This window comes from Apteryx rowi, unplaced genomic scaffold (genome assembly GCF_003343035.1).
Source record: "Apteryx rowi isolate R43461 unplaced genomic scaffold, aptRow1 scaffold_322, whole genome shotgun sequence".
Taxonomy (NCBI): Eukaryota; Metazoa; Chordata; class Aves; order Apterygiformes; family Apterygidae; genus Apteryx; species Apteryx rowi.
The window spans coordinates 877,395-902,836 of record NW_020449664.1 but is presented as its reverse complement, the minus strand read 5'-3'; the positions used below and the strand labels follow the sequence as shown (position 1 = coordinate 902,836).

The 25,442-nt window shown below is 48.1% G+C and overlaps 1 protein-coding gene across 1 annotated transcript in view; it reads left to right on the top strand.

Annotated features, from left to right (window-relative positions):
- Nucleotides 1-25,442, top strand: part of SHANK3 (SH3 and multiple ankyrin repeat domains 3) — a 341,151-nt gene that overhangs the window by 65,869 nt on the left and 249,840 nt on the right. Inside the window, exons 10-11 of the mRNA XM_026071167.1 lie at nt 2,939-3,005; nt 19,255-19,582. Of these exons, the coding sequence (XP_025926952.1) occupies nt 2,939-3,005; nt 19,255-19,582 (395 nt within the window). The remainder of the gene's footprint in view (nt 1-2,938; nt 3,006-19,254; nt 19,583-25,442) is intronic.

Sequence of the window (25,442 nt, the reverse complement as noted above, 5' to 3'; positions counted from 1 at the left end):
CAGCACAAAACTGTACGTTTTAGGAATTATTCCCTACACGTGCATCTAATGAGACTCATAATTTGTACATTGAATCTGGCTTTTCGCACAGACTGTGGGCCATATGTTAATTGTACGTTTGAGGAACACTGAAGTTCAGATGCTTTTTCTAAAAACCCCTTTCCAGTCTTTTGTCAGTTTGGGTATTTTTGCCATCAGATTTTCCCCAAATTCAAGTCATTTGTCCTTCCGTACAGGCATTTTCCTCTTAGCCTGTTTAAAGAATGTGACTTTTGGGAGAGTAGACCTTATATGAGTATATGTATATATAGAGAGAGAGGGAGTGCGAGAGATTGCAATCTGAAGAAAGCTTGGGGGAAAATAATGATTGTTATTTGACTTTCTCTGCTCCTGTGGCCTAATTTTCAGAATGCAAAAAGGAAAATTTCCTTTCTTCCAGCCATAACTGATCTCTCCCAGTTTTGGCTGAGAAGTTAGAACATGATTTCTAGGCCGCAGAAGAGGAAAAAATTCATATAAACATTGTTGAGCTGAGGATAGTAAGACTATTTCTGCTGATAAAGGATCATAGTAGAGAGGTGTGCGTGGTATACTGAGTCACTAAGTTAAATATATCCCTTCATCACAAGTTAGTGGTAAAATGCAAATGAACTCGTATTTCTAAAAGCTGCTCTTGTAGGAGGGCAGGAAAATGTTTTAACAGACAGCTGGAGTTGCCAGTGTTGCTGTTGACTTTGTCAGTGTCTGGAAGAGTTTGTTTTCTGCTGACTGCCTGATCAAATATGTTTGTCTCAAATATCACAGAATCACAGAACGGTTGGGGTTGGAAGGGACCTCCGGGGATCAGCTAGTCCAACCCCCCTGCTCCAGCCGGGTCACCTAGAGCAGGCTGCCCAGGACCGTGTCCAGACGGCTTTTGAATGTCTCCAAGGACGGAGACTCCACAACCTCTCTGGACAACCTGCTCCAGTGCTCTGGCACCCTCATAGTAAAAAACTGTTTTCTCGTGTTCAAATGGAATTTCTTTTTCTTCAGTTTGTGCCCAAACCCTGAAGTTTAAATAAAAAGAAAAGGGGGGGGGGACAGTCCTAGGATGGACAAGTTTGGCCATCATATCTTGTTAACAAAGGAGTTTATTTGTATATAACCAGTGGCACTGGATTTATCTTGGAAAAAGAAGTGCCTTCTGCATCTCAGCTCCCTTCTCCCAGTGACTTGCATTTGGCTTTCGGGAGGCCTCTGAGAGGCATTTTGGAGATGTACAAAAAGGACGTACATCCGCTGCCGGAGAGCACATCTGCAGGGTCGGAGACAGAAGCAGGTCTGAGGCAGGCAGTTACAGACCAGCTGCACTTCTGCTGGGTTAAGGTGCTTGTGCTTTAGCTGAGGACTTCTAATGATCTGAGCTGGGGTGTTGGACGTGCAAAGGGAAAGCAGGATGCGTAAGGACTGAGGGAGGGAGCTTGCTACTAGTGTAGTATTTCTATAAAAGCTTCTGGGAAAGGCCAGATAAAGATGTGAGTCAGTAACATAGCAGTGCTGGGCACAGGGAGGATGGGATGAATTCCTGTCCAGGCTGCCCACCGCTCCTGGATAGAGGTCCTGCACCATGGCCATGTCACGCCATGTGCAGTGTCCGTGCAAAATCAGCAGCAGTATCTCAGCCTATTCTTAAAAGCATTTTCAGTCTCCAACCAACAACTCTTTGTTTTTACCTGGAATCAACCTGATCCAGCTGCTTTTCGTTCCCAAACTACTTGTAGGTGCTGTTGAGTGAAGACACGGTCCTACGGAGGGAAACAGTGGTTGGGAGGGACGGGTTTGCTGTGAGTGGTAGGGGAAAGGTAGAGGTGGCTGCGTTTTGGAGGGGCAGGTGCAGACTCAACCAGTGCAGTCCTGCATCGTCCTGCATTCTCTTGGTTTAATTTCCTGTGGACTAATGATGGATTTCATGTACTCCTATCCATCTTACTGTGTTTCTTTGACATTTTAAAAGAATATTTTTGGACTTTGTTCTGAAAAAATTGGATTGTTCTGCCTTACTAGCTATGATGCAATGCTGCCGTTTTATCCAAATATGTAAAAAATCAACAAAGAGTTCAAGCATTGTCATTAATCTATCCACTGAATACTTGCTTCAGGAGAGTAGTACTTCAGTCTCTCTCCTCTTACTTGTGTGTTAACCTACCTTCTTGAAGACTGATAGCGTTGTGCAATTTCCCAGGATGTGAGCATCTGCAGAAGCAACTCCTGGAATCAGACACAACAGTTTTGTCTGTGTGTTTCCTTGGCAGATTCCACATTTGGCTTCCCCTCTTTCCTTGCTCCTTTGAGTTTTTTAAGATTCTTCATGTGGAGAGAAACTACAGGATGGGTGGTGGGAAAAGCAATATCAAATGTTGGTTTAAAATGCTATGACTTTTCTGGGGCAAGCTGCTGCAGCAGCTTTCTGAATGGAAGTGGTTCTTCAGCCTGCGCAGCTTGGAGCGTTCGTGAGTTAGTCCTGTGGATCCATTCAGGTAAGGTGTGCAGAGAGCTCGGTTACTGGTAAGTTGCCTTCTTTTGTCAGCTAACTATGATTCACTGCAAAACTTCAGGCTCGAGAACATCTTGTCAGTACGTAGAAGACCTGAAATAAATTCCTAGCTGGTGTTAGGAATATCATCACCAAGCTCTTAAGAGGATGGGAATGGTTATCCCTGAGCTATTCACCACCCTCCCATTGCACAAGCCGTCGACATACATTCTTCCTGCAATGCTGACAGCATATTTCGACCTTGGGGTTACTGACTGGGTTAGCTGAGGCAGAACAATTGTTGGCTCTGCATCTCCCATGGAAAGCAGCTGTTATTAGTCCATATGGCATAATCTGTGCAAGCAGGCACAGGATTAGTGCTGTTCAGAACCACTCAACTGTCCTCCTTTCCTCTCTTTTCAGGTGGCCATCATTGCAGGAAATTTTGAATTGGCTGAAATCATCAAAACCCACAAAGAGTCCGATGTTGGTGAGTTTTACCTTTCTTTCTTCCCCCCATTTTCCCCCTTTTTAATCTTACTCTAGAGCCCAGGGCTGTTTTAACGCAGATGGTGATGTGCCGGTGCTGCCTACCATGATCAGGAAAAGCTGCAGCTTGCAGCTAGTTTTGGGTGTTGGGAGTGGCAATACAGATCTGCTTTCCTCCTGGGGCCATCGGTATTGAGTTTGTTTTTTCAGTGCAGTGTTTGCTTGTGACGGCTGAGGCAGCCAGGCTAAAGAATTAGTCAAACCATTAGTATGGAGTAAGTCTGGAAAGCTCTTCTTTAAAATTCCTTATCTATTTCTCTGCCTTTGCATCCTTGATGCCATTTCTTACTGGAGATTCTCTCCTGCTAAGACTAATAATTGGGCTTGGTGCAGGAAGGAGACATGTCCTCTGTTTTAGCAGTGGTAATGGTTGTGGAGCTCCCCCCCCCCCCAATGTTCTATAGGTAAAATAAGTGGAGTAGCATCCATTCTAGTTGCACTTGTTTTCTCACAGAGGAATGTTTTTGTATTCTCTGGATCAGTCTCTTTCCTTGACACATCCCTTCTATCCCTCTGTAGTGCAGACATTATCATGCTATGTGTTATATGCCATGAAAAACTGAGTTTCAGGTCAGGTATAAAGTCATACTATCACTTGAGCCTTCTTGAATTCTTCTAAGAAGTTTACTGGTCCAGAGCTCTCTAGAGCAATGTAAGTGCCAAAGTGATTCCCTCTGTAGAAGAGTTAGTTCTCTGTATGCACCTCCACAGGAGTCATCAGGACAGCAAGTGAAAAAAGACTTCTGGAGTTTGAAACAGCCAGCAAGTAATGGGTTTGGTTCTTGGAAGCGGCCATGAATCTAGAAAGCTGGGCCTTAAGATATCCTTGTATCACTTCTATTCTTAGCTAGCTATCACTGATTGTTATAAACAGCTGCTGAAAATTTGTGAGAAGATATAAAATTCAGGGCACAGAAAAAGCCTAAAAATTCCTTATAACTACATTAATGAACAGTGCTTGCAAGAAAGCCAACCCATTAATTCAAGGTGAAAGAGGTTGGCTTGGCTTTGAGAGGGGGTTTGGACTAGATGACCTCCAAAGGTCCCTTTCGACCTAAATTATTCTATGATTGAATCTGTATCTGTGATTGAATGGCTTAATTTTTTTATTGAAAAAGTGTAAGGAGAAAGAGCATGAAAACATGTCAGGTAAGAATAAATTGTTCATGTTTTAGATATAGCTGTTTATATAAAATAGGTCAGATAACAGTTGCAAAACTAATCATACACAAACCAGCAGGTCCAGATGGTATCCACCTGGGGTCAATGGAACTAGCAAATGAACTTTCCAAGCAGAGAGAAATTATTTTTTGAAGTTTATTAAGAATCCAGAAGTAAAAATGGCTGACTAGAAGAAAGCAGATTGGCATTACTCGGTATGAAGAAGGGGTCAGAACCTGCTGTTGTTCCTTTTCTTTGATAGTACTATCAAAGCAGTGAAAAAAATACTGAAACTGAGAATCTAGTAGAAAAGGGCGGCATTATGCAGCATTGCAGATGATAGTTTTTGGATGATAGTTCTTGGAGAAATCTTCTCTAAGTTGCCAGTGTTAAGCTGAACTGGTCTGGTTGTGAGAGAAGCATTAGTGGCCCCAGCCATGAGAAATACTCAGAGAAGACTTGCTGTGTTGAGGCTGTGGAAGGGAAGATGGTTAGCAATAGCTTTTGCTCCTTTCTCTGTGACACGCCATAGCATGTAGCTGTACTTTTTGGCTCTTAGGGCATACATCAGTGTTTCATTTTGGATCGGGGTGCGCTTCTGAACTGGAGCCACTTGTCTCCACTTGCTGTGTTTTTTCTCATGCTGCAGATCAAGGCTGGAGGGCATGAACTGAATTTCTTTCAGGTGAAAATAACCCAGAAAATGTGGTGCAGAAACACACCTGATGTGCTCCCTAAGATAACAGGCATTCAGCCCATGGGTCTAGGGTAGATACGGTTTGAAGTAAAATGCCCCAAAACGTGCACAGTGTGGATGCTGGGTTGTCAGTGCCAGCTGTTTCTCTTTACAGATCCTCATTGGGCTGCAGGACCTTCTTGTGCAGGCTTAGCCGTGGTTTTCTGTGTTCGGGTTTCAGTTCCTTCGGTCAGTGCAGGCAGTGAGAGAGCTGCTTATTTTATCACAGCCACCAGCACTGAGCTCAGAGGAAGTCGGACTGGAAGGCTTCAAACCTAGGAAGTGAGACCATGCTTTCAGAAATAGAAAATGCTTTGCGGGTACTATGGAAGTTGGACTGTTCCATTGTTTCTGTTTTTTTCCAATTCTCATGTGTTATGGGTGTGTAGACAAAGAATGACACATATAGCAAACACTGCCCTTTCTCTTCTCAGTTGGACCTGAGAGGTTGGGTCACGAGGACTTGCCAGTGTCATGACAGACCCTTTATGTGCTTGAAGCAGTGTATTGCAGTGCCTCTGAGTCGGTGCAGCCTCTGCTGTTGCCCGCATGGGAACTGTGTCTTCAGAGTGGCGAGGGCAGCCCTAGCCGCCTTCCTTAGCAGAAGGTCTCCTTGGGTGAGGCTGGAGAGCATTGCCTCTGGCTGCCCCAGGCAGATTTGGGAAAGTTCTCACTTAAGCGCTATTACTGGTAATGACTTTGGGAAATGCTTAGGCTGCCTACTCTAGCAACCTTGAATTAATTGCTCAGTTTAGCTATGAATGGGGCAGCTCACCTCCAAAGTGATCCTGAGCCATGTGTCTAGTTCCCACCACAGCCCTTGGGGATGCCAATGCAGAAAGGCTGCATATTTAATAGGAACGCCTAGAGCTGGTGGATGCAAGCAGGATTGCATCAGAACCTCGGTGCCTCTCTGGAGCGCCGGTGCCAGTCTCATGGCTTGTCTATTTGGTTGTCCCCTTGGGATTCAAGTCTTAAAGTCACATCTGCGTTATCACTCAAATGTATAACTCCTGTTAATAAACTCAGGTGTGTGCCACATTACCTGTTTTCCATAAAAATGTATACAGTAGTATTAACTGTACGTTGTTTTTTGAATCCCATGCCAGTTTCTTTATAATTTTTCCTGATACATCTTTTTGGGGAGTTTTATTAGCCCGCAAGTTTTGAAGTATTTGTTTCAGCCAGTTAGTAGCTGTTTATACTTCGTCATCATGAGGTGATGAAAGTGCCTCTTCCTGCTTCTTTTAGAATATATTTCTGTATCTCCAAAGCAACCAAACAGTTTTTTTCAAGCTTCTTCCATCCTGCAAACCATTTGTTTTTCTTTCATGTTTTTAGCTCCCTTTATCAATTTTCAGATTGTAACTTCATATTGATTTCAATTATTTTCCGTAATTACAAAGTAAATGTACTCTGCAATTCCAATGGCTGTCTTCATTTTGTCACTTTTGTCCAAATACACATCTAACTATAGTTGCTTTATTTCATAACTGTGGTTTTATAACTTTTTTGGTTTGCTAATTTTTTAAAACTCCTGATTTTCATTCATATTTCTTTCTCCCCACATGAAAATAGATATGGAGGAAATAATATGACTTCAGTTCAACGTTGAGAAATGAACCTTACGTGTTACACATACATAAGACTGGTTGAAGCTATCTTCCCTTTTCTTATGCTAAATATAATCAGGTCATGATTCTGGTCACTAAGCAACCACCAACTTCAAGTCAAAGGAATTAATTCATTATCAGTCATAATGAGGCCCAAAATAGTTACCCTATATTAGGTGGAATACCTTTTTTGTTAGAGAATGATGATCTACAACCTTGTATGAGATCACCAGCATTTGTTTGCCAAACTGTAGTACCCCATAGCAACACCTTTTTTCCTTATGCGATTACAGGCAATGCTGGGGGAGTAACATCCACTTTGGTCTGATTCCGCAGTCTTAGTGGCCCCACAACAGTTCGTGCTCCTGGGCTGAGTTAGTATCTTGGCCCATATATGTTCAAGATCTTACAGTTCTTGGGTACTGTTAGCTCTAAATGGTTGAGCACTGTGGGCAGATCCTTCCTCTCTCCTGCTACTTTGGGTAGATTTTTTCGATGTATTTGGAAATATGCAGATGGAGATTGGACCTAGTGAGGTTCAGAAAATCACCCAGTCATCTCACTCCTCATTAGGTGTCCACTTATCATTATCAATCCAGTCTTCCTTCCCTGGTGGAGACGATCAGTAGTGCGTGTCCTGATGCATGTGACCCAGTTCCTTAGTCACGCCATTCTCTGTGTGCACTGACACCAGGATATTAATTTAGACCATGACATGTTAGGAAGATTATATGAGGCTTTGGGTGTTTTATTGTCAGTTGTTGCTGAGAAATCCCAGCTTTGTGACGTTTTATAGCTCAAACCAAAAGAATAAGTTATTTCTCGTTAATGAGGGTGTCCTGGAGCTAACCCAAGACTTTTCATTCTCCTTGTCCTTTGGGTGCCCTCCATGTTGGAAAGCTGTCCCAGGTATCACCACTGCACTATGAAGCTCTCCCTCAGGAGCTGTCTGTGGGAGCTCAGTCTGGGATTACACTAGATGTGAAAAAAGTAAAATCTTCCAATTCTACTGATTCTTCTTCTCCTCCTCCTCGAGGAGATAAGGATTTGAAAGATCCATTTAAAACATATGCATTTCACTTCCCTAGGGCACTGTGAATTCATATCACTTGCTGCTAAAATCCAATAGCTTGTTCATGATATTCACCTTTGCTGAAACATTCCTGAAGAGCGTAGACGTTAAGCCTCTAACCTGGAGCCTGGGCCCGTTCTCGTTCAGCAGCGCACACTTGCTCTCCTGTGGACATGATGAGAAATGCTGTGCTTTCGGGCTGGCATTATGTGAGGATCAGGGCCTGTATGTTTCAAAGGCTCATTCTCTTTTCCGTGCTTGTTCTCAATGTGTTTCTGTTCCATAAACATATCCAGTTTCCCCTTGAACCTATGTAACCTTCTGGCATCCACAGGTGCCTGTAGCAGAGTCCACAACTCAACTACTTTTGTGTTAAGATTCACCTCCTCAATTTTTATTTTGCTTTTGTTTTGTTTTCGTCCCATCAGCTGCCACCTTTGCTTGGAAGAGAGACATAAACAGCTGGTTCATGTTCACCCATCTCTGTGCCTTCCATCAGCTCTCATTTACGTTGTTTCCCTTCCAAGATGAAGAGAAGTTTTCCTTTTATGAGGGAAATGTGATGCCATTTCAGCTCTTTGACCATCCCTGTTGCCCTTGTCTGAACCTCTTCGGCCTCTACTATGTATTTTTTGAGATGGAGGATTTCTACAGTGGCATAAAAATGTCTGCTTTGTTTTCCATTTTTTTATAATGATTTCTTGTGTTTGAATAGTGTTTCCAACTACTGCCAAGCTCTGAGGTAACTTTTTCTTGGAGCTACATAGTAGAATGGAATAGAATGACTGAGATAGATAAACACATATGAAAAGCAGAAGTAGAGGTTATGGTATACATTCCTTCTTCATTTCTAGCCTTTTTCCTTGACCCCTTTTCAGAGAAATTTTTAGAAAGTACGTAGGTGTGGAAAAGTTTTGTATGGAAGCCATAAATAAGTTCTTGTGTGATGGAAAGCTTTATTTCTTTTCTTCTAATTGTGTCATATTTCCTGGAATGTATAACGGATGTAGATGTTCTTGCTGGTCTTATTCTATTTATAAGGATAATAGGAAATCTGAAATCTGGCGATGGCCAAGAGATAAGAGAATAGTCAGAGAAGGATAACTTTCTGTGTTCCCTTATTTCTTATGTGCCTTCTACGAACAGTTTTTGCTCACTGTTGTCAGACATAATATTAAGCTACGGGAAGCTTTAGTCCGACCAGTCCAGCCATTCCTACAGGAAGGTATGATTCTCTACAAAAATGCAGTGAAATATGGTGGAACAACTGGAACAGCTCCCAGGGCCTGCCAGAAGTTGGTTTTGTTTGATTACCATGGGGTAGGCATGGATTTCGTGCTCTTCTTGGCACAGCAAATTCAGTGACCTGGGCTAGAGATGTTCCGCAGCAAAAGCCATAGGACGGTTATAGAACATAAATCTTTTACAGGAAATCACTCCTAGCTGAGAAAACTGAGCTGAGTTGTGTTTGGTGTCAGTACCTGACTTTTGATTTTTCATTAAAAGAGAAGATGCCTGCATCTTGTGGTCTTGCTCAGGCATGCGCACATCACTGGGAGACTTGCTTCTCCATGGTAAATATTGGCAGTTATTGATCCTTCATTTTCACCCAAGGCTGGTTAGGGGATCTTGAATTGAGGAAAGCCATTTTTCGTATCAGGTTCTGTCATGAGGACCCACATTTGTGTGTCACACATTTGGTGTAGAATCCTTTCTTGAATCTTCCTGTACCTTTTTCAAAGTTGTCTGATGGAGCTCATTGCAAATTTAAGAAACTGGTTCAATTGCATCTTTTCCTGGTTGGGTGAGAGCTGAGTCACCTTAAGTTACCATTGATTCAGCAGCCTGAGCCTGTGGAAAGACTAAAAGAAGTCCACAGAAAATTTTAACTTAAATTCAGTGTTCACAGGGACTGTGCTGGATGCTTTGTGAGCCTGCTGCCAGGATGGTCTTATGTCCATCTCTTTGAGAGAGCTCTTAGCCATCCCTCCCGCAGAGCCTTCTGCAGTTGAGAGGATGCTGTCACCACTCTGGTGACCGTATGCCTGATCAAGGATGAGGTCATAGGAGAGCCGCCTTTTTTTCATTGTGATTTTGAAAAATTCCTCAAAAGGCTACTGATGGAACAAGGAATTTTAAGACCAGAATGACCCAGTATTATCATCTTGTGGTGAAAACAGTAATGCTTGCAAAAGTCTGTGCAAACTTTTGCATAAGAACTCTTTCCCAGTTTATAAATTTGATTATGATTGTGACTTTTTAACTTTCTCCTTGGCAAATCATAAATAGCTTCTGTTTCTTTATTTTCCTAATATAGATTTGCCAGCTTCTGAACCATTGTTTGGCTTTCTTTTGAACTCTTTCCAGTTTTTGACATTCTTTCTAGAAATGCAGACTGAATTTTGATTCATTTTTCCATAATAACCTTATGGATAAAGAGACAGTGCTACCCTTTTCGGGGGTTGATATATCCATTGATTGTGTTAGCTCTTCCGTTCGCAGCATTGGTTTTGGAGCTCATCTTTAGGTGCTTGGTGTCAGGACTCATAGACCTGTTTCAGTCTTGTTGCTTTTCAGGTAACAGTCCTGTATTGCATAACCTACGCTTGTGTTTACCAGACACTTGATCTTGCAGCAGGATTTGATGAAACATGTTCAAATGGTTGCATCTTAACAAATGCCTGAGAATTCACTGTGCCGATAGCCTGCCCTCGTATGTCGTTCCACAAGTCTTTGCATCACCTGCACGTTTGTCGCCAATGGTCTGTGTTTTTTCTAGGTCATTGATCAAGAGAAAAATATAAATATTATTGTACTAAAAAATGACTTATTAAATAATTGTATTGGAAATGTCCCCAGTTGTTGTTCTCTGTTAGCAATTCATTATTGTGTGTCTTATTGTCTGGATCTGTTGAAATGGGCCCTGGTAATTTTGCACAGTGGTAACATATAATCAGAATATCATTGGGGTGTCAAAAGTCGAAAGCTTCATCCAAGCTTATTATGTCAGCAGTTATTTTTGTCAGGCTCTTAAGGCCTGTTGACTGATATAAATTAAATTTGCATTCCTTTTTTTTTATTGGTAAGTGTCTTGTTTCATCTTTTCCAGGTTTTTCCTACAAATTATATAAGACTAAGCTCTGTAGAGTTATCTGAATCATCCCGTTGACCCTTTCAAAGCTGTCTTCCAGTCCTCTGGGTCTTTTAAAGGAGTCTTCTAAATATAGGCCAATGAGGTGTTTTGCAAATTCTTTTGAACTTTGGCGTAGAAGTTTCTGATCTGCTAATTTGAATGCACATAACTGAATAACTGTTGGATATGCTGTCCTTGGAATTGATGGGGGAAAAGTTTTAAACTCTTCATTTTGTTTCGTGTGTATTTTTCCTAGTGTAGAATTATGTACAGGAGTTATTTTCAGATACAGATCAAAAATGCTTCCTATTTTTTTCTGATTTTCTGTTATCATGTTTGTTAATTTCTCTGTGTCCTTCCTGCGACAGATTTGTGGATGTTAGGATTTCCTCTGCGGCGATTTTAGCAATGGCCTAATAGTCCAAGCGGGATTCTTGATGAGCTGAATATAACAAGGTGAAATAGAGGAAAGAAAAATACGCTAGACACTAGACTGAAAATATTTCCAGTGTTGAGACGTATCAAGCTGATGGATTTTGTCTGAAGAGAAGGGCTGAAAAACGCACGTCATGCACTACTCACGGGTGATTTGACAGCACATTTGAGAATAGCTTGTAGGGGAAAACTAGCAGGTTTAATTAACCCATATTTTTAGCAATTTCAATTTAAGTTTTACAAACGTAGAGTAAAATCCATCTCCACCTACGAAGGGCCAGCGCTCTCTGAGCAAGATGAGGCAGGAGACCTACATTAAGGTGAAGGACTGAGGCGCGACGGGTGAGAGAGTTGGAAAATGGTGCGAGAGGAAGGAGGTGGCTCTGAGGGACTATGTCAAGGGATGAAGCACCAGATATGAAAATCAGTAATTGAGAAGCAAATGGAGATGACTGGAAAAATGATTGGAGGATAATTTTTTTTTTTTTTTTAAATTAAAAAAAAAATAATGAGGCTATAATTCCTTTCAGTGGACTACTTCTCAGTACAGGGGTGAATTAGCATCTACCTCTTTGGAGCTGACAAGGCTGTCTGGTCTGCCTGATCGCTTTTTCTTCTCTTTTCTTTTCCTTTAGTTTTCATTCCTAGAAAAAACACCTGGAAGGTCCCCCGTAGCAGCCTCCCTTTCCCGCATGGAGCAGAAGCCCGGGCACAAGCTTGCCGTGTGGCGTGCGCTGCGTGCGGGGGGATGCTGTGTGCCTTCTCCGCATTTTGCTTTGTAATTTTCCACTATTAAAATGTAAATGCGGCCTCTCAGCTTGGAGCTGTGGAGGCATTTGCTCTTCGCACGCTTTTTGCTCTTTTTCATGAATATTTAACATCGAGCCAGTAAATCTCTAAATAACCTCAGAGCATTGATTACATTTCGGTTCATTAGGCGGCAGCGCGGGGTTGTTCGGAGCGTGGTCCAGATGCCGCGCAGGGTGACGGCGCCGCGTTTCCGTGCCGGGAATTCCCCGGGGAGCCGCGGCTGCATCCTGCTCCCACCCCAGCTGAGCGACGAGAGGCATTTTGGAGTCGAGAGCAAAACGCGTTCCTCCTTCTGGAGGGCGAAAAAGCAAACAAGGGAGCGTCAGATTAGCCGGGCCGGCTGGAGCGCGGTCGTACTTCTTTGAGCAGCGCTGTCATGGTAACTGAAGTGATTCATTCCGCTGTGAGAAACCCAGTAAACACACTTTGATTAAACTCTTGAGAAGGTATAGAAAGGAATGTTCAAAGCTGATTGTATGACCTGAACAAAGTTTTTCCTTTATTGCTCTCGCCTTCCTCCCTTCCCCCTTTGGGGACAGAGGATTTGGGGGGATGGGGAGAGGAAACCTTCACCAGAAGCGGTTATCTGGCAGCAGCCTGAAACGATCCTGCTTTTGGCAGCCAGCGGCCGGAGTTCGGGCTCAACGGCGTATTATTGTTACTAGTTTTAAGTAAGAATCCGGCCTGGCGGCCTGCAGCGCTGCTCGAGCTGCGGCGGCTCTTGTGCGCCCCCGGCTCCCGGGGTCGTGTGCGGTGGTCTTGGACATCGTGGCACGCCGACCGCGCTCTGCGGCCTTGCGCGAGCACCTCTGAGTCTCCTGGCGAGGACTTCCTTGACTACCTTCCATGAGGTGTCTGAGGACACGGGTACATAGGCCATGTCTCCTTTTAGCTTTCAGGGGGCTTTCCTCGCGTGTCCATCCGTGTGAGCTCTCTTCCCGTGCTGATTCCTGCCTTGCTCGCTCCCTGTCCCGTGCCAGGGCCGCAGGACCCCTCCGGAGCTGCCTGTCGGCACAGGCTGCTGCGGGAATCAGGGCCGCCCCGACCCCCGGGCGGCAGAGCGGCCGCCTGGGGTGGGACGCGGTGCTCGTCCGTGCTGAGCCTGACCCTTGGGGCAGGAGGAGCCACCACCGTCCCTGGGTGGCTCCGATGTGGCCCCGGCGGGAAGGCTGGAGTCGCCCTGAGCCAAGGCTTTCGGCTGGGACCCTGGTTCCTGCTCCTGGCATTTCTTTTAACTATCCTCTTTCTGGTGAAGCGTGTGATTTCACCCTCCCGGCTCCTGCTGCGGTGGTGGAGGGCAGGGAGGAGGCAGGGTCCTGAGGTCTGTGCTGGGGAGCACCCGCTCAGGGGACCTACAGGGAGCGGGACAAGGCCACCTTGCTCAATGTGCGTTTGAACTGTAAGGCAGGAGAGGACTTAGCTCCGTAAAGCTGACAGTGACCTACTTTTTTTAATGGAATGAGGCCACGCTGCTGCGCTTGCGGTGGTGGCCCTCGGTTACAGCCGGCGATGGAGGCAGGATCGCAGCCCTCTCGCTGGCGCCCCGCGAAGCGGCATGGGAAGAGAGGCTCCTCCTGTGTGTCCAGAGCATCGGGTGGGCCTAGGACGGCTGCACGTCCCGGAGACCTGGCCGCAGCTGCACAGATGTGGTCGGCCTGTCGTGAGGACGTGGCTCGTTCATGCGGGTCTCCCTGGGAGGGAGCCGAGACCTCTGACGGGCTGCTCAGAGCAAGGGATCTCAGTCAGCTCAGCGTGTTCAGCCCCCCTGGGAAGCTCTTGTCTTCTCTTGGTCTCCCACAGACAGCACGGGGTTTCTCCAAGATTCTTGCTTTTGAACACGTGGTGGTGCCTTGGGGAGAGAAATAAAGAGGAAATCCCATGGGAGGGTTGTTGGTCCCTTGTTTACTTCTCCTAGGAAAGGGCTCAGAGGCAACGTTAAAAAGGCAATAAAACCGATGCCTGGAGAGTTCCCAGCGCGGCGCCGGTCCCTGCTGTCAGTGCAGCAGGTGCGTTTTCCTTTGGAGAGCCTGCCCGTACCATCGCCCTGTGTGCAAGGTGGCCTTGATTTTCTGTCGGCTGCAGCCCCCGGGCACGTGCCGGGTGCCTTTGCTGTCCTTGTGACCGTTGCCTGTGTCAAATGCTGGTTTCCTGCTGGACTTTCTCATGCGTGTAGGTGTGCCCATCAACACCGGACTGCCTCCACTGGTTCCTTATTCACTTCAGGGTCCGTTTTACAGACTTGCCCAGCCGACCTCTGACACCACGTGGATATCTGGTCTGTCCTCTGCCATCTGGCTATGGGCGAAGAGAATCTTCTCCTGCAGCAACTTTTGTGTCCCTTGCTGTCTCCATCTCGTTGCAGGTCCCGGCTGAGAACGTGGTTGTATCTTTCTGGCTATATCTAAATTCTGCCTTCAGAGCAGACCCAGGCTTCTGCTGTATCCAAGGGGCAGAGCTTCCAGACGAGCTGGACATAAGGCTGTGCTTAGATGAAGGCTTTGGAAAAGCTCTGGGCCATCTGGGGAGAGAAGTCCTATATCACTCATACAAGCTGTAACTGTCCTCCTCCTGCGAAGCTGCCGGGATGTCTGCTGTGTCAGTGTTCTCACTTAAAGCCAGGCTTTCCAGGGCACTTATTGTCATCTTTAGATCTCTAACCTCTATGTAGAAGTGTCTGATCTTGGTCCAGTTGCCCTCCTGGCTGTGCAGTGTAGCCCCTGAAATGGGCCTCCCGAGCACGTCCCGGGGCCCCGGGGTGGTCCAGGCTCCAAAAGCGCCCTGGATGCTGAGAGCTGAAGTCAGGGCAGGCAAGATTTCCACAGACTGTGCTTTTGAACTGAGGCTCCTCAGCCCTTTCCTGACGCTTTCTGAACTCCTCTCTTCGTGCCAAAGTAGGCGCCCAGGTCCTAGGTGCTGGCCGCTTCGGTCAGCGTACAGCAGTGCGTTTGGACACCTGAGTGCCTAGGGAACTTCTCGCTCTGAATATGTCAGCTGAAAGTCTTGCCCTGTACGAGCACGGGAAAGTAGGCTTTTTGATTCATTCGCTGGACCCATGTCACCCTCTTGCCCCTAAATCCCATTTTGGCAAAGGAAATAGGCTGGTTTAGTCTCAGCTTCTATGCAGTTGTTGTGCACCGGAGGCCAAATTAAAATTGTACAGATAGCGCAGCTGTTTCCTGTCTTTCAAGAGTCTGTCTTTGCAACTGTAATACTAATATCTCAGTATGCTCCTGGAGTTTAATACTCAGGAAACTTTGGCTTTACAACCTTCTATGTGACCAGGATACCTTCTCATTTACTCTTGTAAATGTTACGTTATGTTGTGCCTCAGGGACCCTTAAACTTGATGATATTATAACTGGGTTAGTGAGTAGCAGAGGGGTCCTGGGCTCCTTTCTCAAGCTCCTTTGCTCGTCTTCTCTGGTGTGAATCTGAGACAGAGGGAATGTTTTTCTTTGTTTTTAAAGTGGATGCTATAATTTCGTTGCGGAGGTGAACTTTGAGTGTGTAAGGTAACGATTACTCTTGTGCAGTATGTGAAAACAGGTGACCAAGTGATTCATTTGACAGGCTAATTAAAGCACTTACCCTGACCTGTGTCTAGAATTATAAAGTAACTTCCCTTTTACCAGGGAGCCCTTGAGCAACCAGTTTGCATCATATTGCCTAATAACTGGCGCTTGCCGTAAATGTCTCGCTGTGCACCAGGCCGTATCCCCCCTCTCTGAACCTGACCCTGTACACGTTCGACGCTTCCCCGGTTTGCTCTCCATGCTCGTTGCGCTGGGGAGAGGAGGGACTGAGACAGGCTTCCTGCCTTTCGGTCAAGCTAAGACAACTAGGGGCAGAGGACATCTAGCACAGACCGAAAGCATCTCCTGTTACGTGCGCATCTTCCTTCCCTTGCAAGATAAATCACCACTTTTTTTTTTTCTTCTTTGTTTTTTTTCTTGTCTTCAACGCTAACATTGTTCTCCAGGTTGTTCCAAATTATCCCCGAAATGTTTGTGGAATTATTTCTTGAAGGACTATGCCCATCACATGGCTCTGGCCAAGTCCTGCCAGGTCCAGTTCAGTTGAAATCAGATTGGTAAAAGTAACTCTCCAACAGGATTATTTTACAGTAAGTTTGTGTGTGATCAGTTCAAAATATGATTTTTTTCCCTAAGTAATTAACATCAAGAAACTAAGGATGAATTTATAAAACACAATAAAAGCCGGCTCCAGCCAAATTCCTGCTCTCTGACCTTTTCATCACTGTACTCTTGTTTTTGTCCTTCCTTGTTTCTCGGTTTGGCGCCAAGAGCAATGGTGGTAAGCCCAGTCAAGACCAGAAGAGTGATGAGCCCGACCAGTACCGGCTGAGGTCTGGCTGCGCCTACGGATACTTCTTACGCTTTGAACAGTCGTTCGTGCCTCCTCGGAGTAACGACCAGGGTCACATGCACGTAGGAGGGAGCGCAGTGCGGACTGTGCCCGAGCTGTCGGTGCTGAGCACCGGTGGCACCGGCTCTCCGGAAAGGGCCGACTGCTGCATCTGGCTTCTTCCAGCGCTGGAGGGAAGAACAAGCCCGGCAGATTTTTCTAGATCTTGAATATTTTCTTGCTGAATATTTCCCGTCTGTCAAAATTCTAACAAGGTGCGGATCCAAACTTGGCACGTTCTTCAGCTGTAAGGTTGCCGCTTGGTAGAGCGCTGTTGAGGCTACGTCTCTCTGGCTCTTCGTTATTTGCCAGCTTATACGTAACGGGATCCGGTTGTGTCTGTTCCCTGCAGAACTGCGCTGAGCTCGCGTTCAGTTGACTGCCACCGCAAGCACACAGCGCTCCTCGGGTTGCAGTCCTGCGAGTGCTCTGCTTAATCTTTGGTTTTGGTCACTAGAAGCGCGCTGTGGATGTGCTCATTTGGACAATATGTCTGAAGCTTTGGGCTTCAGACTGGAGAGGAATTCAGGCCACTGACTGTTTTGTTTTCAGCACTATTCAGCATTCAGCGCTGCTTTTACTAAAAGTAATTCTATATTTTTTCAAGAACCATGCTTAATGTTAGTGAATTGTCTTAGCTTGAAAACAGATCTTTGAGACTTGTGAGAAACATCCTTGTGTTTCCAGTGCTTGCTTACAATTTCTAATAATTTTTAAACCTGTCAGTTGCTAAGACGTGTATCCACTTAATATTTGCTTCTCTGATTTTTTTAAAATGGTTTTCTGTGAGAAGCGGTACAGTAGAAAGCTAAATATCTCACGGAGGTCTAGCATATATCTGGATGGCACAGGAACTCAGGCAGGCAATCCTTGTCAGCCGAGCATATTCAGAGTTGCCTTAGAAATGGCAGTAATTAGCCCTGACTTTGGCTTCCCCTCGAGTGTACTGCGCTAATAGAACCGGCAATAAATTAAAGTCCTGCGTGCTGCAGTCCTGCAAACTCCCACACATCTGAGTCTGCAGCATGTCTCGCCCGGGGGACTGCGCCGCGTCCCTGGCCCTGGCCTTGCTCCTCTCCGTCTGCCATCTCTCTTGTGGTCTCCGGGTTACCATTTCGGCCAGTTTTTCATGTTGGGGTGGCTTGGAGGAGGAGAGCACTGAGCTCTGGGCAGGTGGACAGGGAGGAGCCCTGCTCCGGTCCTGGCGCTGGTCACCGGAGGCTGCGGAGCTGGGCTGAGTCGCCGCAGGGAGTGCTGACACTGCCGAGAGAAATTCCAGCACCGCGTGGTTAAAAGTCACCAGAGAACAAATGCATTGAGTTGCTATGGCAACAAGGAGATTTACAGGAGCCTGAAATTCTTGTACTTTGAACCTAAAATATGCCTCTGGAAAGTATTCTGAGTTTGATCGTGTGGCACAGCTGGAAAGTTTCAAGAGATCTCCCTCAGCGCCAGGCAATGTCCTGCCCAGGTGCCTGGCTGGTCCCCTCCTCCGAAACCTGCTGGTGCGCTAGTCGGACAGTGCTCGGGGTTTGCTCGTGTCCTGGCGCATCGGGGCAAGCTCCTGTGCGAGGAACCGCAGCCGGGAGGCACGCGGGCGCTGACGGGGCCGAGGGTCCCTCGGAGCAGGACCACGCGCTGCTCGAGCGTGCCCTCCAGCGAGAGCGCGGGAGAGCTTTGCACCGCGTTGCATGGCGTGTTTTAACTGTCCTGTTGCTTTCGCCACCGTTTGTGCTAGAAACGGGCTGGGTGTCGTCCGCTCTGGGTTCCCCGGTGGAGGTTGCCACAAACAGCGGACAATCTTTAGGCACGTTAAGCTTCAGGTTGGAGATGAATTCATTAAACACCATATAGGAGAAGACATCTTTCCTCTCCTAGGGTCTGCAGTGCTTCTGCTGTCTGCATGCTCGGCTCCGCGGCGTGCCTGTGTCCTCACTGCAGCAGAGCGTTCCTCTCTGTGACTAGGCGAGGGTCGCAATTCCCACTCTTTCTCCATCTGCAGGATGGTTGGCAGAGACAGGAATTTCCATCTTTAGAGGACTTTGTGAGGTCCATTTCTTCTGGACACTTCTAAGGGTTAAGTAAAGGGTCAGGTAGGGCAGGGAGTAGCTGTTGTTTTATTCTGTGCATTACATTTTTGAGGCTTGCATTGGCACATGCCTAAAGCTACAGATTTAGGCCTACTGTGCTTTCAAAACAGAAGAGTAAGCAGAGGCCAGAGCAGCTGCCAGCGGCAGTGTCAGCGTATCTGTCGCCACTTGTGAACCAGGGTGGCGATTAGAGATGCCCAGCTGGAAGGGGTCCCGCTGGTGGCTCCACGCGCCCTCCCCTCGGTCCTCTGGCTGCCCTCCCTTCGCACCGATTGCCATCCTCCTCCCGCAGGAGTCTTGGTGCTTCCCACGCCACAGCTTCCAAGTTCTCCCAACCCTGATGCTCTGCAACTTGGACTTCACCTACCACCTGTGTTGTTGGGGTGGTGGCAGCCCCAAACCGTGTGTCTGGCCAAACCATGCTCTTCCCTTACCCGTGTGCCACTTCCAAAGGTGCAAGGCAGCTCTTTCATGGAAGGAGAACAGTGTGGCTCCAGTGTCCCAGCTGCCAGGACAGGAGCTGGCAGCGGATGGAGCTGCTTCCTTGTCCATTCTGGCGGTCCTGTTCTCTCCAGGAAGCGTTTGCTCTCCCTTCCCAGCCCTGTGTGTTTTCCCGGGCTTTGTTGCCCATTTTCCTTCCCAGGCAGGACTGGCCAACGCTGACGCTGTGCTGTGCATCCAGTGGCTAATGCGACTCTCTCTGGTTCTTTTGCAGTGCCTTTCAGAGAAACTCCCAGCTACACGAAGCGGCGACGGATCCTCGGTGCAGGCGGCCTCTCCTCCCCGCGCATGCTGCAGCGTTCGGCCAGCGACAACAACTTGAAGGCGGAGAGCCGGGCGTCCTACTCGCCGGTGCCCTCGCTCCGCAGCCTGCCCCCACAGCTGCTGGTGCAGATGCAGGAAGCGGCCGTGGGGGTGGGAGCGGGGGACGGCAGCCTGGCGAGCGTCCGCAGCGCCCACAGCCGCTCCCCGTCTCTGCAGCGCGTGCAGGAAGAAGAGGCTGACCTGCCCACGCTCCGCAGGAGCAGCCGCAGCAAGGCCAGGTAAGCGGCGCGCCGGGGAAGTGGGAGCGACGCTGCCGCGCTGCCCCGCGGCTCCCCGGAGCGGCGGCGCGGGCAGCAGCTCCTGCGAGCGGGGAGGGTCCGTGGGGCTCCCGCGGGGGCCAGGGGGTGCCGGGCTGCTCTGCCAGACCCCTCTCCTCTTCAGCGGGACTTGCTGCTGCTCCTGGCACCCAGCGTTGGGGCGGGCCCAGCGGGTGGCAGCACGGCCGTCACCCGTGCGTTGGCATCCCCAGGAGCCCCCGGGTCTCCGGGCTGCCGTGGGCAGCTCCTGGGGACCACAGGGCCTCGGGTGGCAACTGGGAAGGCTGGTGGGGTCCAACACAGTGCATCTCCCTAAGCAGGGGCTGTCTGGAGAACTGGGGGCACCGCTACCCTCTGGCTCTCAGAGCAAGCACAGCAGGGGTTGTTTTCCTTTACCTTCTCCCTAACCCTCGGTCTCATTTTGTGCAGCTGAAAACTGGTAAGTGCATCAGTTCCATGTTGCGTTTGTTGTTGCTATGACAATGAATGCATCTTGAAAACTAATACTCTGAGGTGGCATATTGCAGATCAGCCAACACCTAATATGTCCGAACTGACGTGCGGGTGGCAGTCACCACCTTCTCTCTACGTGTACGCGTATGTGTAGCTGCGTTGTTGTGTAGACCCCAGAAATCCTTTGGGTCTGGAAATATTTGATGGAAACTGTCATTGTACCCGTCAAGGAGCGTGGAGACTCCATCGCAGATGTGCAGTGTCCAGGCAGATAGCTCCTGCTGCTGCTTTTGGTAGTATGGGAAAGTTTTCGTTGCGTTTCGCAGAGTTGCAATGAGCGGTGCCTTGTGAAATGCAAACTGCAGAGCTGACGCCCACTTGTCACAGCTAGCGGCTATCTTTGCAAAGGGGAAGGTTTGCGGAGAAGCAAAGGCATAAACGCCCTTTCTGATTGAGAAGGATGACTGCTACTAATCTCCGAACAAAGACCGTCCCTGGAGAAGCGTTGCTTGAGAGCGTTCATTTTGGAGGGTCCCTTTGGTAACAACCAGATTCAGGTTTTGCTTTTTTAATTGCTCTGCTAGTAGAGAGGTGAGACTAACCATAGTCTAGACTGGTGAAAAATAAACATCTACTCAGAAAGGGCTGAAGAGAAGCCCTGTAATACCATAAGGTTAGAGCAGGAGCTTGAAGAGCGGGTACCAGGTTTGGGGTTATTGCTGTGTTTGCTAATGGCTATGAAATGGATTTGAGCAGTGAAGAACCAGTCTGCAGATGACAGCTATTTACATTAACTCCATACCAGAAACAGCTTTGAGGCCCTTTGGGGCAATCTAAAGAGTTTTGGGAGAAAGAAACATGATAGTGAATAAAAAATAATGAAAATAAATGCAAAATAGCTACTAGAGGGGAGAAACTTGAACTGCTCAAGCACCTGGTAGGATTCTTAATTAACAGTTTAACTCAGGGTAAGTTGCAGGATGTTTTCTAAACAGCTCAGTGGAGACCTCTGTTCAATGTGCAGCTTCAGTACAAATTGCAATGATATTAGGTTGCCTAAAGAGTGTGATGGATGATAATACGGAAAATAGTCTAATACCTTGGTCCAAATCAATGGTGACACCTCTGAGTGCCGCATACCGGACTGGGCACTACAGGTCAGCGAGAATGGTGTGAGTTAAAGGGTTTCAGAAAGATGCAATGAAAACAATCAGGAATGAAAAAAATCTTTGCTTTGAAGAGAGACTTAGAAGAACAGGATTGTTACCTTAGAAACAAGATGAATAAGAGGAAATACGTTAAAAATATTGAAAATACTGAATGGCTGAGAAGAGGGAAATAGGGAACCTCTGCCTGTTTCATGGCACAAAAAGAAAGGAACATGCAGTGAAATTAATGGCAGGCAAAGTCAAAACCAGTAAGAAACAATGTTTTTTCTCCAGTCTGTATTTAGTTCTGGAATTTGCTGCCTCAGGAACTTGTTAAAACCAGAAACACAGTATGATTGTAAAAGCATCAGGAGGTTGGCACGAGTAAAACGATACTGGGGCGGAGGGGTTGTCATCAGCCACTTCTGGAAGTATTCTCGGAGTTGCTTGGGGCACCCAGTGGCCAGGCGGGGCAGAGGGCAGGCCTGGGGAAGCCTATCAAGTGGCAGAGAGGTCTGATGCTGCTGCAGGCTCTGGGCTCCTCTTTGACTTGGCGTACAGACCTCCTCGGTGGCTGCCTTAGCTAGTATTTGAGCACGGGTTGACCTGTTTTGTGCTGAACCCGGGTGTGAAGGCTGCTCGCCGTGCCGTCCATCTCGGCTCAGGTGCGCTGCCTTACAAGCACTGCAAATACCTGGAAAGAGCGCCGGGAAGGCAGTTGCTTCTTTGGTCCTATTGCCAAGTGCTTTTGGGGTGAGCGTCTGCCCCCATTTTGTTCTGTCTGTCTCCTCCTTGTGCAAGGTTGGACAGGATTGCTGGAAGTGACTTTGTTATTCCTAGCCATATGCTTTTATAGTTTTACGTAGTTCATTTTATTCAGCTATTTTGAGATACTTGTATATTTTTGTAGGGATAGGAAGGTTATGAAATTCTTTGCATTGAGATTGGGGGAAATGAAATTCACGTACGTGCTACCTACATGCTTGATGTCTTCTACACCCTGGCAAGTTTGGAGCTGTCAGGATCGTAGGGAGGTGGTCTCAGTGATGCGAGAAAAACAAATGTGACCCCTGATAAGTCAAAGGAAGGAAGAAGCAATGGCTGTTGAACCAGGTGGTGGGGTTGGAGCCCTGTAACCGCAGTCCCGTGTCCCCTCAGGCCGCCTGTGTGGTGGACAGGAGATTCAGCTGCCAGGAGGGGTGAGCAGTGCTCGCGTAAAAGCGACATTCCCGCGCAGGACTGACCGCTGCGGTGGTGCGTGTCGCACGCTGCCGCTGTGCTGCAGGGCAGTGCCGTGCAGCGTGGCCTCGGGAGCAGCCTGGAGAGAGGTGGTGGAGTCGCAGCACACGGACCGGCCCATGAGCGAGGTCAGAAGCACCTCCTGCACGCAGGCTCCCCTATCCTCGCTCCGAAGGGCTCCTGCAATGCCTCGGCCGGGGCGTCCCCAGCAGTGCCGCGTCCCGCGTGGGCGTCCCCAGCAGTGTCGCATCCCATGTGGGTGTCCCCAGCAATGCCACGTCCTGCATGGGTGTCCCCAGCAGTGCTGCATCCCACGTGGGTGTCCCCAGCAATGCCACGTCCTGCATGGGCGTCCCCAGCAGTGCCGCGTCCCACGTGGGCATCCCCAGCAGTGCTGCATCCCACGTGGGTGTCCCCAGCAATGCGGCGTCCTGCGTGGGTGTCCCCAGCAGTGCCGCATCCCATGTGGGTGACCCTATGGTGCCGCGTCCCACGTGGGCGTCCCCAGCAGTGCCGCGTCCCACGTGGGCGTCCCCAGAAGTGCCGCATCCCGCAAGGGCGTCCCCAGCAGTGCCGCGTCCCACGTGGGCGTCCCCAGCAGTGCCGCATCCCGCAAGGGTGTCCCCAGCAATGCCGCGTCCCGCGTGGGCGTCCCCACGATGCAGGACAGGGCAGGGACGCCCGGCTCTGCTCGGTGGGCCAGGAGCCCCGCGTTTGCCTCCGGAGCGCTGCCGGCCACATTGCCAACCTCCACGTTCCCACGAGCGGGTCCCACCGGAGCAGCCTTTGGCAGTGTTTCCGTTTCCCAGTGCTTCCCAGTACCGCGATGGCGCAGGCCCGCAGGCAGCGCCCGCCCGTGGCCAGCCCTCTCCGCGGCGTTGTCTTTCGGCATGGATCTGTGCACTAGCACGTGCTTAGAGCAGCTAATTAACAGAGGTATTTTGTTTGATCCGGTATTTCTTTCCCTCGTTTGGCCTTATCGCCTCCCCGGTTGGTTCCCAGTGTGTTCGCCCTAAGTTCGATAAGAGCTTTTGTTTCCCCCAGGGCTGAGGAGCAGCGGTGTGGTGATGATCCCCGTCTCACCTGAATGCTCAGGTCCGAGCGACGTTTTCTTTTTAAATGAGCAAGCCTTCCCTTTGCGATGCTTGTCAAAACGTCCATAAACATGTGAACTTCTCTCACATCTTCCTTGAAAAATATTGCAAAAAATTGTTTCTGGATCAGATTTTTACCAGGGTAAATACCAAAAAAAGTTTAGTGTCTGTAATGCACACCCCAAAATTCTCCGTTCTGAGGAAGAAAACTGCCAGCAAAATTCTAATCTTTTTTGCGTATATTCAGGATGGCAAGCAAAATTTGGATGAAAGTTAGCCTGTCATTAACGTCTCATTTTCCCAGTAATGCCGTGTACGAGCACCCTGGGGGCCCATGGGCTAACCAGCGGGTAACCTGCGCGCTGGTGTTCAGCGGCGCTAGAAGTAGGACTGGTTATTTGCTCTTGTCGCTCTCGAGACTTCAGCCGTGCTCATAATTTTGGTGGCTCTGTATGTCTGCAAAGACGTCTGCTGCAGAGCGGCCAGCCCCGTGTTAGAACGTAAATGTTAGCCATATGGTAAGAATTAATGCAAATAACTAGGAGAGCTGCTGGGATTCTGACATACATAAACAAAGGAAAAGAAGAGGGATTTTTTTCTGCTGAGTACTGCGTGAGTGAGCCTGATACTGGGAATGACTGTCTGGTCATCCTTTTGGCTCGAATACGTGTAAGTACTTATGGGTCAGACAAGCAGGTATTACTAGAAACGTTTTCATGTCCCAAGAGCAGGAGAGGCCAAGCCCTATTTTCAGTTTTTATTTTGCAATAATCACCAAAGCAGGAGACCAACGTGTCTTTGGCCAGAACTGCAGCGTCTGCTTTCGGCGTTTTAGCACATCGGTCCTGCAGTAGTGTCGTAGGGAGCCTGGTCTGCTCGAGGAAGACTGTCCTGAGCCGGATCGATCGGGGGTCCAGAGAGGACCCGTGCAAAGGGTCTAACACCCGCACAGGGATCGTTCTGCGGAAGCCCCGTGACGGAGGCGCTGCAGCATTTCCCTCGTACCGGGTCCCTCTGTCTGTATCCCTACAAAGTTTTCCAGCCTCTGATCTGAAGATTTTTTTCTGCAGTTTGTTTGCTGTGTTTTATTCGGTACGGTTATGGTGAACAGCTTATTCCCTTCCCCCCTGCAGCAGTCTTGTGCATACTGAAGATTGCTTATCGTGCTTTCCTCAGCGTCATCTCCTCTTTAGGCTATTAACCTCCATTCCGCCGTCTTTCCGCAAAGGTCTGGTTTCCAAGCCCTCACTCCATTACTTCTCTCCAGCCAGCCCCCTGCTTTCCGGCAGCGTTGCGCACAGAACAAAACAGAGCGGAGCCGCCGAGCACAGCAGCAGAATTACGCCGTGTGTTTTTCAGGCTGTAGTTCTGATAGTTCACGATGTTACATTTTATGAAACGGTGTGATGTGTGACTCACATTCAGCTTGTGATAGCCTCCACTTTCTTCCCTCAAAACCAACTACGTAACCAGTATTTCTCTGTCTGAATTCTTGTGCAATTGATGATTCCTGCGTAGATTTAGTACCTTCAGCTTATCAAGATTCATTTAAATTCTATCCCTGTTCTTTGGAGTTTTTTGCAGTCTCTTTGTATTGCCTGTAGATTTGGTGAGGGTCTTCTCCAGTCCATCATTTGTTTTGCTTATGGAAACACTGATCCAGGACAGACTTTCCCATAATCCCTCAACGCTTCCATCCATTTTGACAGCAAGGCGTCGGATGGTTTATCCAACCAGTCGTTCTCCCACTCTGCTGTAGTTTGAGCACAGTCATATTTCCCAAGCTGGCTGCAGGAACATGACAGTGTGAGAAGCCAAAAGAGCACCAAGTACCAGCAATTTCTGTGATCATTTTCTTGCTCTCAGTGTATTTACAGAATGATTTCT